Consider the following 14,795-nt stretch of genomic DNA (forward strand, 5'->3'; position numbering starts at 1 on the left):
CGGGTGCTACCATTGTCAATTAACGTTGCTTAAAGTAGCCAATTAATTTAAGGGTTTGGGGAGTTAAAATAACTGTCAAGGCATGTAAGGAGGTTTGAGGTTCCACATCTGGTTGATCAGAGGAAGGTCCTCAGAGGTTGAGGGTCCGGAGTGAACACATCATCATCATCCTTTGGTAAGTCCTTTGAAATGGCCATAAAAAGGTTCTACCCCTTATATTTTGGTGAGAAAAATATTTTTCTCATAATTGTAGCAAAGGCCTTTAAGTTGACGTTCTACCATTTTAACGAGGGTTAATTTGTGGATCTTGAGAGGAGGGGAGGGATTGGTGGGATGGGGATGGGGAATAAAGGATGGTTTTTTGATTTGAGCATTGACAAACTATTGGGCTTCCTGAACTCTTTGAGTGGCTTCAAGCTAGGTGGTAGGGCGAGCTATTAAAACTTGGGCATGGATGTCTTCCTTCATACCACTATTAAAAAATTCTTGGAAGAATGTAGTAGATGTGCCCATAGTTTTAAAAACTGAAACCGTGTTTTTGAACCAACCACATGTCTATCCATGATTCGAACTGGAACTGGATCAAGCTGGATTGAAACAGATTCAATAAATCGGAATTGGAAAAAATACATAAAATAGTTAATTTTAATGAAAAGAATTATTTTTAAGATTACAAACCATGATTCCAAACCATTAGAGACAAAATATGGAAAGTCTTGTCATCTATATACCATGTAAGATTGCATATATCAAAATGACACCAAGTGCAATACATATCAATGATATCATTGACAAAATACATAACCAATGAAGCTCTAAATGGCCGCTAGAGTCCCAAAACAATCCTACAATGAGGCTCTAAATAGCCTCTTGAGTCCAAAAGCAATGCTACAACTCAAGCTACTATGCCACTAGCCTACTAAAAATCATTGATCAACATGATCACTCATCAAACTCATCACCAATACTACACATGGGATCATCAACAGGAGCTACATAAACATCATCTTGCTCAGAGTTTGAGGACTCCTCAAACTCCTCTCTAGCCTCAATAACATTACTAGTATTAGCATGAGCAACATCACTAGGCCTAGTTGTGAAAATTCGATTACCCAAATCACCACTGCAGCAATTGATTAAGTTCCTTCTATTTGTTAATTACTGAACAAATTATTTACTGTTTCCTACAATAAACACCGAAACTAATACACTGCAGTGTTCACCAATTAAATTATAAGCGGAAACAAGAAATTGAGCAAGAAAGAAATACACAACAAATTAAATCGTTATTTTTGCACAAATGTCCCCGGAAAAACCCAATGTGGGAAAACCGGTGCAGCAACTCAGGGTTTTATTATTAAGAAATAGTTTTTGAATACAATCTCTGGACGCCTTGCTGGCTATCCAGTACAGAGAATGTCACTGACAAAAGAATAGTGAGAAGTACGTCACACTATCACAGGTGATCTCGACTGATCCAACCACAGAATGGTCAGCCCAACGTCACAACGTCTAGGGACAACGTCACTCCCTCTGCTAATCGATTTTCCTCCCAAGAACTTTGATTTCCACTTCTCGATCTCACACCCCGGTTTCTGGCTTCAGAAATCGATTCCTCCAACAAAAATAGAGACCTCCTCAAGGCTCTGCGCTACCTCTGCATCAGCCTACGTTTGCCAGCTTAGCCTCTGCGCTGCCTCTCTCGGATCTCTTTCTGCCTCCTCTACCGAGTATTCCTGGATCAAGAGAAATCTCCAACTGGAACTATGCCCATCCCTCACTGCAAAAGATCACTTCGAATTCTCTTCCCGACAACTGGTGTGCTTTAGAAATTCGATCTTCTGATCTCTACTCGATTTTCTTTCCAAATGCCCATCAAGCCTCCTCTTATTATCTTTTTGTTGAGTACCAACAACCCATATTAGATCCTAATCAATGGCTTAGATCATTTTGGCTTGATCCTCATCTTCTTCTAGAAGTTTCACCCATAGTTAGGTTAATACCCTTTAATTATTTTAATTTCCTAAGTTTAGACTTACGCAGCCATAAAAAATAATTAATTATTTTAATAAAACTATCTTTGGGTGGAATCTCCTAAAACGATTTCTGGGTATTGTGGAATACATGTGTCCAAGCCTCCCTGCAAATTTTGAGGCTTAGAGCACATCTGATGCTACCAGAAATCAACACTCCCTCTTAGCAAGAAATGTGCTCTAGTAATGCAACCTGCTGAAGCATCACTCTAACTCTGTAACATCTCCCTCTGCATTACTGATGTCTGACATCGATGCCCACCAACTACTGTGCAAACTCTGAATCTGTACTGCTGTTAACCCTGCCACTGCCAACACTACATCTGTACTGCAACTCCCTCTCAAATTCTCCATCTGTGCTACTGCTGGCACTGCCACTGCCAACACTGTATCTGCCTTGCAACCTTCTCCAACTGCTGCTGCTACTGCATCAATAATGGAAAAGCATCCAAAATTACTGAACAGGGGTTCAACATGATGCATCTGTTGCTGGAGTTCTTGACTGCTGCTAGTCTCTGCGCTGTCACCGAAGCTACTGCACTGATGCTGACTCTACTTTGTGCCAACACTAGCTATGTGTTGTTCAATCTCTGGCGCTCCTAGCCACTGCAACTGTCACTCTAACACTCCTTTGCATCAACTAACCCGGGCCATCCTGCTACTTCTGATTTGGGCTCCTGTAGCAAGGTATTGATCCAAGAGGTGGACTCCTCAAGGATCCTGCCCATCTGCAGTTCTTTCGAACTATAGTTCTATATCACCCCACCTCTGGGCAATCATGGCAAACACCTCTTCCTTGATCTGTGCGGGTGCAGCTGTCAGATCATGCTTCTCGTCTTTGTCATTTTTCTTGAGAGGACACTGTGTAGCATAGTGACTAAGTTCACCACATCGGAAGCACTTGATCTTCGAAATATCTTTCTTTTTCTTTTGTTGCTCCCGTTGTCCCTTAGATGCGAGCGCTGCATTCTCATCCTCCTCCTTGGGCTTCTTCCCACTGTTGCTGCTGTGATTAAGTTTACACTTGACCAAGTCTCTCCTCATCTCTTCTTGCTGAAGAGCGATCCACATTCCTTCCCAATCTGGCAATTTCTCCTTGCCCAGGATGCTCTGGACAAATACTTGCCACTCTTCTGAAACTGAGTTCAGGGCCAACCTCACCATCTCTGTAGGTTGAGGTGTTGACCCCACAACTGCCAACTCGTCTCGGTTTTCTTGAATCTTTGCAAGGAATGGCTCAATGCGTTCCCCCTTCTGCATCTGCGTGGATCTCATCTTCTGCTCCAAGTACATCTTCCACTGCTCGGAAGATCCCTGATATAGTGTGGACAAGGAATCCCACTTCTCCTTGGCAGTGCCTTTGCCTGAGATGTGACATACTACATGATCCTTCACTCTGTTAAGGATCATTCACTGGGCCTTCGCCATCTCTCCCTTTTACTTTTTAAGCAGATCTTGATCCGTGGGCTTAGCTACCACACTATCGACGGATCTTGAGAAAATGTTCATCCAGAAGGCATGACATCCTCACCTTCTAGATCACATAGTTGGATGCACCATCCAACCGATCCTAATCTCGCAACCCATTTGCCGCCATCTCTACCAACAAGCTGTCGAACTATCTCCTATCTCCGTTGCGCAGCACTGGGCTGGTCTACGCACTCCCTGCTGGAGATGGTAGATCTGCTCCTCTCTGTTGCTGCTCAGCACTCGAGAAATCAAACTTCTTGGCTGGAAGTCCTTTGAGGAAGAATTTCCTCAACAATGTCTCCCTTCTTCCTTTTGACGATTTTCTGCCCCAGCAACTGTTGCAAAAAACTGTGTCACGCCAGAATACTACCTCTTTGCTGATGCTGTTGCATTGCTCCCTTTGACACTGGCAAACTTCGATCTGGAATTCTTACTTCTGTCGACTCACTCAGAGAGAGACCTTCCTCGAAAACCTTTGCCCTCTTGGCCTGGACTACGCAATCCCTCTGGGGATTCGATTTGCTGCCTACGCAGCACTTCGACCCTCCTTCTCTTTAGCGCTGGGCTCTTCCGGCTCTGCTCTCTTGCTTCACCTGCAACTCTGATACCATGTGAAAATTCGATTACCCGAATCACCACTGCAGCAACTGATTAAGTTCCTTCTGTTTGTTAATTACTGAACAAATTATTTACTCTTTCCTACAATAAACATCGAAACTAATACACTGCAGTCTTCACCAATTAAATTATAAGCGAAAACAAGAAGCTGAGCAATAAAGAAATACACAACACATTACACCGTTATTTTTGGAAAAACATCTGCGAAAAAACCCAATGTGGGAAAACTGGTGCAACACCTGAGGGTTTTATTATTAAGTAGTAGTTTCTGAATACAATCTTTGGATGCCTTGTTGGCTGTCCAGTACAGAGAATATCACTGACAGAAGAATAGTGACAAGTACCTCACACTATCACAGCCGATCCCGACTGATCCGACCACAGAATGGCTTGCGCCTTGCTGCCTTTGTGCAGTGACTGCGTCAGCCTAGAGTCACAACGTCACTCCCTCTGTTGATTGATTTTCCTCCCAGGAACTTCAATTTCCACCTCCCGATCTCACACCCCGGCTTCGGGCTTTAGAAATCGATTCCTCCAACAGAAATACAGACCTCCTCAGGGCTCGACCTTAGAAAGGACTCAAGAGATTAGGATGCAGAGAGAATAACTGTTCAAGAAATCTCTTAACCTCGCTCTGATACCATAAAAGAATGTTCAATGAATTAATTTGGAATGAGCAAACAGCTCAATGATAATACAGAGATATTTACAATAATAGAAACATCAGGTTTCTATGTAGAATATGGAAACACTCAGTTTCATCTAAGAAACTGGATGAAACTGCTAAAAGAATACAAATAGCAACAGCTAAAAGGAATGAGCATTAAATACTAAATAGGAATATTCTAATAAAAAAGGTGGGTTGGGCGGACTTGAAACCAATTTTTTTTTGTTTAAATTATTTCCTAGCCCCTCTACCCTTCTCCCACCCCTATAAAGGTGACCTAACCCCCTCATATTTCCTCACAACTATCTCATTGCATTTACGTGAGCATTTGTGAGGAGTTTGTGAGTAGTTGGAGTTGGTTTTTGGAGCAACATTGAGGAGGTCCTTGGGTGATCTTTGGAGCAGCATTGGTTATGTGTTTTTGTTCTGATCTCTATATATTACATGTATTGGAAAATGCATTCGGTGCCATTTTGATATAATAGATATATTCATGAGTAAGCTTTGATCAAGTATTGTCTTCTCTCTATTATTCTAATGCTTTGAGTTTGGAAACATGAATGAAAATCTTTAAAAATATGATTTTTCATTAAAATCAAATATTTAATGTACTTTTTACAAAGACCGAGTCATTGGAATCAACTAGTCCAAGTCGATACCAAGTTGGAGTCCGAGTCGGAGTTGACCCTCGGCTGGTTCCGATTCTGAGTCCGAGTTTTAAAACATTGGTTGGGACCCTAACATGGAGAGGTTTACAAGAGATTCTGATGATATTTATGAGAAGAAAAAGGGTTAAAAACTATCTTAGTATAACTTTTTCCTTAACAAATCATGTTACGGTTTGATAGATATCTGTAAAATGATAAGTTTTTTCATTTGTAGAGGTCGGTTGATGTGGAGGAGGAAACCCCTATAGGCCAAGTACAATGTTTTAGTTTTTTACAGGCAAGTGAGAAAGGGCTCATGATAGATAGCGCTTATGACGTATGTTTTTCTTGTAGTGTGGGACATTGCTCATCATTTGGAAGTATTCAAGCACAGTTTTGCCTAAGTTAGTGATATGGATGAGCGGTATCATCAATCAGGCTGTAACATGGTTTTGTTCATACATGTACTGCCTTCAACTGGGAATGTCCTAATATTGTTTCTCTATGTTACTGTTTCTGCTTTTGTTGTAACTAACAGTAGTAATGTATATTTCTGAACATTGCATGGTTCAAATTTGCTTTAGTTTCTGCTCGAAGCAAATTGTATCAATAAATTCTGCTTTAATCTTTTACTTCTGTAGGGAAATGATCTGGAGGCTTTGATTAATTTATTTGAAGATTTATTCCATTAGTATTACATTATAACTAATTTCATTGGTTAGCTTGAGAGGTTGAGTGTTCTGAATTGCTAATAAGAAGTGTTGTGAATTACAAATAAGAGATCTTGGGGTCAAGTCCTGTGGCTGGATATCTCTGATATGTTAATACCTGATGTCCCTGCTGGGTTTGGCATACTATAGTCTACACCAATGGTTTACCCGGGTTACCACTTGATGGCAGTGAAGTTTCTTGATGTTTCCTGTGCATGGTTACATGGGGGAAAATTCAAAAAGGATTTTGTAAGGTTCCCTTGAATTCCTTTAACATGAGGTCATTTCCGTCCGCATTGGACTTTATGGCATTTATTAATTCCAGCATAGATTTTTCCTTGTTTGGATTTTCTTGGATTCTTCATATTGGTTGTTAAAGTTCTTTACTAAACTCTTTTGATTACCATTAATTATGATCTTAAAATGTTCTACTGGCAGATGGAATTTCAGGATAAGTGTTCAACCATGAAGATAATGTGGCTGAGAGAGAAACACATCTGATTTCAGCCATCGTATTCCTTGGCATTTTTCTTCATTTACTGAGGAAAGTGTTCATTGCGGGAGAATATGTAAAATGAAGACTGAGCTTTGAGTGGATGTAGCATTTTGAGTTTTTGTTTCTCAAACGATTAAAGAATCGTATTCGATAAAATATAATTTGTTTCTGGCAAATGTTGTTCAAGGTCTTTGCTTAATTGAATCTATTCCATCTTTTCCATCGTATTAGTTATTTGCTTTCTGTCAAATGAGGTAAAAGCAGTTAGAGAGTGATGACAATTGGATATTTGAGAACTTCGAACCAGATATTTCAAATAAATGGAGACAGGGATGTAAACTTGCCCCTTGGCTGGAGATGCGGCCATTCGAGCCTTTGTTTATGCCATTCTGGTTTTATGTTGGACAACAATATAAGGTTAAATATTGTGGAAAATGGCACCGTGGCTGTTTTTGGGAGGAGTTTGACAAATTTTAGGTCGATAATGAAACGAACCTTCGAAGACACTCAGCTCAGTGTTTTTGGGCTGCGGTTTAGGGCTTGAGATGGGGCATTGTCACATTAATGACTTGGATTTATATCTTGATTGGCATACACCCCTGGATTATAAGTTGATAGAGTTCGGTGTAAATCATATGTAACATCAACTCAAAAAAAGAGGCTAAACTTGGTGGTTTCATGGCATGGAATTCATGTGCAGCGTTAGTTCAATCATAGAGGCTAAATTCATTGGCTCCATAGCTCAATTTAAGGTTACATTTTAACCTATGTGCATTTTGGAATTGTATTATGTTGGGTACAAATCATACCAGTCTACCTTCGTAAAAAGTCATTTTTTAAAGATTCATCGATAAGATGTTCATTATTGGGTTTCAACCAATAATGCAAAACTTCTCTTGTTTTTTGAAAGTCGAGGTGGTGTTCATAAAAGTTCAGTATTACATGACCTTATTTCTGGTTATCTTGTTTACTACGGAACTTGTTGATTGTAGTCGTGCATTTTGTTTGATAGTAGACACTTTATCTGCTCACCTAGGTAGCTGCCAGAACTCGTATAAAATTTGGTTTAAACATAACTTGTACTCACTCACTCTTCTCTTGCTCTTTTAAGTAGAGTTGGTCTTGTCTTCATAAAAGGTCAGCATTACATGACCCTATATCTACTTTTCTTGTTTACTATGGAACTTGTTGATTGTAATTGTGCCTTTTGTTGATAGTAGACACTATATGCTCACCAAGGTAGCTGCCAGAACTCCTATGAATTCGGTTTAAACATAACTTGTTCTAACTCACTTATCTTTAAACAATTAGCATTTACACAATTTTGCCTACGGACGGCTCTCTCTCTATGTGTCTCTCGTATGGAGGCAAGTCGAGGAACGAGGCAGTGACAGGAGTCAATCATCCATTCGTTCCTTTTTTTCTCCACCGCGTCAAAAACCAAAAACCTCTTCATCGCTTATCCTCTCCCGCCCCATCGTGACAGGGAGTGAGGGGGGCTGCTTACTCTGGGGAATGGATCAAGAATAATCAACAGAGCCTCATCTACAGCAGAATCATCATCCTTCTCCAGGATGAGGGAAAATAGCGGTACTTGCTCTTCAGCAGAATCATCATCCTTCCCCAGGACGAGGAAAAATAGCGCTACTTACTCTTGGACCCAGTTGGGGAAAAGTCATTTTTCTTGTATGGAGGGGAAAGCGATGCTATTTTTCGAAGTTTTCTAATAGCTTTGAGGATTATCTGGTGATATTCACATCTAAGGCTATTTACATCATGTTCTTTCTTGTTTTCAGAATAATTAAAAACATTATTTAGAAATATAAATACAAATATCTAAGTGGGATTGAAATGTTGTGTACATTAATGTCTTCCTTGTTTTTAAAATAACTAAGAACATCATTTAGAAATACAAGTAGACATATCTAAGGACTGAAATATAGTTTTCATTAACTTAAGAAAGGTAGCGAGTATATTATTAAGTCCGTTGGACTGTCTTGTTAATTAAGATCATGAAGCAGCATGACCATTAATTAAGTCTTATTAACACAATGAAAAATTCATAATGTCCATATCAAGATATATGATTTCTTAATCGGATTAAGTTCAGTTTTCGAGTAGTGCAATTGTATTTTTTATTCAATAAATTAAATATTAAGTGCATTAGTTAAGACATTAGAATAATGACAAATTCGTAAGTATATACTTAGTTTAAAGGATATCTGGTTTAATTTGTATTATTTAAGTTCAATTTTCAAAAGAATTTAATTCTATTTATTTGATCTTATAAATTAATATTTATTTATTTCTAAGTAGGGAACACCTTTCTTAAAACTAACCTATTTAATTATCAATAATGAAGATCAATTAATATTTATTTCCAGCAGTATTTATTTTAAGCGGGGAACATCTTTTATTAATAGTCAATTCATAATTTTATGGATTATTCATAATCTCATGGTTGATATTTAAACACATTTTATTTTAATTATTTTTAAGTTTTCAATATAATTTTTCCTTAAGATTTCATTTTAGTTTTTAAGATTGTTTGATATTTTATTTTTTATTTTTTATCATACACGTTCAAACTCCCAAAACCAAGTTCTCTTGGAAGTTTATGAGTGCTTTTAACCTTTTTATTTTAATATAAGTTTAACTTTTAAAATTAATTTTTTCTTAAGATTTCTTTTAGTTTTTAAGATTGTTTGAATTTTTTTTATCATACAACTTCAAACTCCCAAAACAAAGTTCTATTGGAAGTTTGTGAAATGTGTTTTTAATCTTTTTATTTTAATATAAGTTTAACTCTTAAAATTAATTTTTTGAAATGACATTCAAATAAGTTATTTAATAGATGTTTTGTCAATGATTATCTTTGTATTTATGGAAGATGAAATAGTTTTGTAGATTATCATTATTATTAATATTTGTGTCTGCCCAATTATCTTTGTATTTATGGAAGATGAAATAGTTTTGTAGATTATCATTATTATCAATGTTTGTGTCTACTCACTTGACTCTATAGTATTAAATTAGTGGATGGTTTGGTATATAGATTGCCAAATTTGAAAGCAATTTAAGTCCAATAATCGACATACCACTCGCCATATAGTATTAAACTAGTGGATGGTTTGGTATATAGATTGCCAAATTTGAAAGCAACTTAAGTCCAATAATCGGCATACCACTTGCCATAGCATTAAATGCTGCATAATCTATTTAATTTAATTAATCTTGGTTTTTTTTTTTTAATTTGTAAACTTGTATTAGATTATATTATTTTTTAGTTTTTTATTGTTTCGTAATTTTTTTGTTTTTTGTTTTTTTATCAATGTGAGTATTATTTTGTAATTCTTTTATCTATTTGTCCACCCACTCACTACATCTTTTGGTAAAATTTTGAAAAAATTATTAGACATTTTTATCTTCTTTTTGTTTTTGTCAAATTAGTAGATGATGTTGGAAATATCTCCATTGTTCCCTATTTAAATGAGTTTATCGAAATTTTAAATTCTTATATAGAAAATTAAATCAAAATTAAATTTATTGAAACCTATTTAAGCATTTTCTTGAAACTTAAGCGTTAAAGTGGCATAGACATTTTAGGTACCATATGCAACACATTTTCATGGTACTATTATTTCTTGTAGTGATATGAGGCTTTATTTTATCAAGTTCATTCAAAATTTCAATGTACTCTTTATATATGTATTTATTTATTTTTCCAAAGAAAACTTTGAAGAGATACTCAAATTATGCTTTTCCATGTGTTTGGATGACATCTGCAATATATTTGTTAGTGTAAGCTAATGTGCCTCTTCTGTAGTGATTCAAATTAGGCATTTTGCAACAAAAAAGTTAACACTTTAGGCTTCCTGATTCTAATCACTTATTGGTGCCTTGACGTGAATTCAATCTTGGTGGGAAACATGCCACACAATGGTTAATGTGCCTCTTTCATAGTGAATCAAATTAGGCATTTTGCAACAAAAAGTTAACACTTTGGGCTTCCTAATTCTAATCACTTATTGGACGTGAATTCAATCTTGGTGGGTAACATGCCACACAATGGTCTTTATCATTGAACGATGACCATGTTGACATAATTTGAGAACTTTACATTTAATTCTTTTTTGTAATTTTTAGATAAGTTAACAAAAGATGTCCAAGTCTATTATTATTATTATTATTTTTGTTAAAACCCAAAGAAATTTCAACCCAAAATACTTGAATGGAGGGTATTTATGTTGTCAAGTGCAATAGGAGTCAACCAAATTTGATTTTGTGATCTGTTTTATTTATTGACAGTTATGTTGGGTAGGCGATCTAACCAGTTAATCTCAGCCTTTACCTAATCCCTAATCAATGTTGATGATTGCATTTTTTTCTATTTTATAATCATTTAAAAAAATAATAAAAATTTTAATTCAATTTTTTTCTTTTTAAATAGTGAAAAACTATATATTATTACGTTCAAAAAGCGTAAAGGGAAGAAGAATGCCGACACTTTCAAATTATAAATTCAAACCTTGTAAAATTTAAATGATTGGAATTTTTTTAGATACAAGTTATTTTTTTTGTCTTTAATATTGACTTTTTCAATCATAATTCATGTGTATGTTCGTGTTTATCTTATAATCAAATCAACTTTTTTGATGTGATGAAAGTGGGTAGTAATATTGCCTCATTGAAGTTGAAGTCTCTTCAATAACATGTTTGTATTTATATTTGTGTTTATGGTTTGCTAACTTACATACTGTTGGAAAATGTAACTAGTTTCGGTCTTCATAATTGTCATTATACTCATGTCAATATGTATATCTTATGTGACAAGAAAAAGAAAGAAAAATATTATTTTAATGTAAGAGTTTCATGTTTCTTTAGATTGGTCTTCTAGGTAAAGCATGTTCTTCATGCTTCTAGGGTTTGTCATAAGATTTATTGTCATTAGTCAAGAAATTCAATTTCATGTATATAAGACCCATCTAGGTAAGATGTACCATGTAAAAGAATTTATTTTGAGTCAAGACAATCAAAATAAGCCTCTTAGCACAAGTCGGCCCTGCCAAAGACAAGTCAACGCAAAGAGGGCTATTCAACCTCCACAAATGAGTATAAATAGAAGTTTCTCGATCTCATTTGGAAGCCAATTCGATTTGCATTCAAGAAGTTTGATTTGAGGTGTGAAATTCAAGAAAGGCAAGGAGAAACGAAGTTGAAGCAAGAAGGAAGGAGAATCAATCTTTTGGTCAAGTTTTTCCTTATTTATCTCACACATGCGAAGATTTTGAGTTGTTGTAGGGGTTGAAGTTACAGACCCACTGCAGGTCCGAAATATTGTAGTTGTGGACACTTTTTTTGAGTTAGGTGTAATTCTGGAAGGGTTTGACTCTTGTTGACTTGGCTTGACTTTGACCTAATTGAAAGGGCTTCTTGGAGGGCTAACTTGGTGCTAGGAGGAGGTCTTGGTCTTGAGGTTTGGGTCTTGGTTTTCTCATTTGAAGCAGATTTTATAAGAGGATATTTTCTAGGTTTTCCCTTCGAAGGGTTTTGCCCTGGCTTGGAGCTTAATTTTTGTGTCCATTATCTTTTTTTTTTGTAAGCTTGGTAGGACCCTCTCATTTTCGAGTTTTTACATGTCCGTTATTCACACCATTTCCGGGGAGGGTAACACAAGAATCGAACCCAAGATCTCCGGTTCGGTGAGACTTCATTTCCACGACCATTGCCACTTGAGCTACCCCATGCAGACTTTTGTGTCCATTATCTTTACTGTTTTTGTTCTTGATAATTGTTTGATGAATAAGATCTAATAAAGAAACGCAATAAAATAAATAAAGTTCACAAGCAATTATTAAGGTTAAGGAGAAATTGAATTAATAATTGCCTTGCTGCATTCTCCAACATGGTATCAGAGCTAAGGTGAACAAGAGAAGGCAACTAGAATATCATCTTGAAGAGTTTGTTTGTCAAGGGGAATCATTTGCAGAAGGACACAAAGAAGAATACCCATTGATCACGAAGGAAGGTCACCACATTAAAGAGGACCTCATCATCAAGCTCTCATTGAAGAAAGGAAAGACAAGTTATTATTGAAGATTCTCTAGTGCATCAAGTTGAAGAAGAAAGCAACAAAGAGTCTTGGGATCATCATTTACTCCTTGAAGCTATTTGAAGATATCATTGTTGAAGGCAGCTTAGAAGACATCATTCTAGGGCATCTTTGAGGTCTCCTTGAAGGTCTTGAAAGCATTAAGATAGTTGAAGTCATCATCAAGAATGAAGGAATTTTGGTTAAGAAGTATTAGATTGTCTTCTATGTCTCAATCTACTGATCACATGGCTACATTTTGCGAGGAAATCACAAGAGAGGATTGACTTGGCACTCACAAAGAATGAAGTAATGGAATATGTTCTTGGTGAAGTTGTTAAACCAAGTAAAGTGAAGACTCAAGAATTAGCAAAGTACAAGAAGGGAGAAGTAAGAGCACAAATGATCATTGTTGAATCCATTAAAGATCATCTTGTTCCCTTTGTTGCTGATTTGAAGACATCAAAGGCTATGTATGATAAGTTGGTAAAGTTGTACTCTATAAGTACATTAGGTTAAAAGTTTTCCTTGAGGAATCAACTACATAGAATAAGGAAATCAAAGGATAGAGACATGGCCACCTATCTAATGAAGATCTCACAAATAAGAGACCAGTTGCAAGGGCTTGGGGAGACTATTATAGACTTTGAGATCACTATCTGTGTACTAAATGTTTTGAACTTGATTGGAGTAGTTTTGAAACTAGCATCTACTCAAAGAAAGATACCACATCTTTTGATGAATTGTGGAATCAATGTATCTTGGAAGAATCCTGGATCAAGGAAAATGATGACACTGATTCAAATGAACGATCTCAAGCCTTCATTGCAAGAACTAAGAAGTTGAAGAAAGGGAAGTTTGGAAAGTCCAAGAAGAAAATAGATATGGCCAAGATTTAATGCTTTAGATGTAATGAGTATGGACACTTTAAAAGGGATTCTCCAAACAATAAAGTGAACAACAAAAGAAAGGAAAGAAGTGAAGCTCACATATCCGATGAAAAGGGAGAACCAAAGCAAAAGACGAAAGGAGAAGATCCCAAGGATCTTTATTATTAAAGGAAGTCTCATATTTGTCAGGTTCTTTATGAAATTTGTCTTTCTTTTACCAAGTAGAAAGTAGGAGAGCATGCATAGTTGCATTCTCTAATAGAAGTCTTGATTTTTGTAAATGCATGGTAGATAAAAGCACATGATATTAGAAAAAAATGAATCTACTTATTTATTTTTCTTTAAGATATATCATCTAGTTTAAAGAGAATGAGAAAATTGCAATCATATTGCATATTATTGTTCATCCAAGCATTTTCTAACATCAAGTTAGAGGTAGTCATTTTGCAAAGAAGGATCATCAAGATCCTATAAGAATCATCATTATGGAAGATTCTTGGAAGCAACATTATGATTGGTATATATTCCATATAGTATGGTAACAATACATTTGAAGGATGAAGGAATGTAGATGGTCAAAGTTGCAGTGTGAAGGGCACTGTTAGCGTCAGGTTTACAACTTCATGTTAGGTCAGGGATGTCAATCCATCTTTTTTGTAAGTCATAATCATGAAAATGGGGGTGTTGTGTTCATCATAAGGATGGTCAAACCTAGGGAAATGTGTCATTTACGTCCTTTTTACTAACCCCGAGTTTATGCAAACTTTTACCTTATGACATGACCTATAGCAAAAAATCAGTTTAACGTTACAAAAACATTTCGTAGTGCTTTTCGAAAAAAATAAAATTCATTTTTTGACTCGTTAAACTGTCTATTCTGAGCGTCGACGTGGTGGTTTGTCAAATAAAGGTCCTTCCCTTGCACGAAGTGACATTTTCCAAGAGTTTTGAGCCCATTCGAGCCATTTTTAAATAAACCCTAGTTTACTATGTTTTTCCCAAAAAATGTTTTTTCTAGCAAACCAAGAATTGTTATTTTCTAGTGTAGAAAGAAGGTAAATTGTTTTGCAATCCTCTTTTGAGTAATTGCAAGGTCAGTAAAGGTCTTACAGGTGTTGGAGCTTGGAAAAATGGGTTGTTCTGGCCATGTGAAGAGGTTCGAACCTGATGGAA

At 36.2% G+C, this 14,795-nt stretch overlaps 1 protein-coding gene across 3 annotated transcripts in view; it reads left to right on the forward strand.

Moving 5' to 3' along the window:
- Positions 1–7,488, forward strand: part of LOC149233479 (uncharacterized) — a 107,831-nt gene extending 100,343 nt beyond the window's left edge. For all 3 annotated transcript variants that reach the window (XM_089379769.1, XM_089379767.1, XM_089379768.1), the window contains one exon: positions 6,584–7,488. In XM_089379769.1, the coding sequence (XP_089235895.1) occupies positions 6,584–6,600 (17 nt within the window). In that variant the 3' untranslated portion in view covers positions 6,601–7,488. The remainder of the gene's footprint in view (positions 1–6,583) is intronic.
- The last annotated feature ends 7,307 nt before the right edge of the window (positions 7,489–14,795 follow it).

Source organism: Pinus tabuliformis, chromosome J (genome assembly GCF_031772625.1).
Source record: "Pinus tabuliformis cultivar Carrire ecotype Pingquan chromosome J, CPIR1, whole genome shotgun sequence".
In the NCBI taxonomy this organism is placed as follows: domain Eukaryota; kingdom Viridiplantae; phylum Streptophyta; class Pinopsida; order Pinales; family Pinaceae; genus Pinus; species Pinus tabuliformis.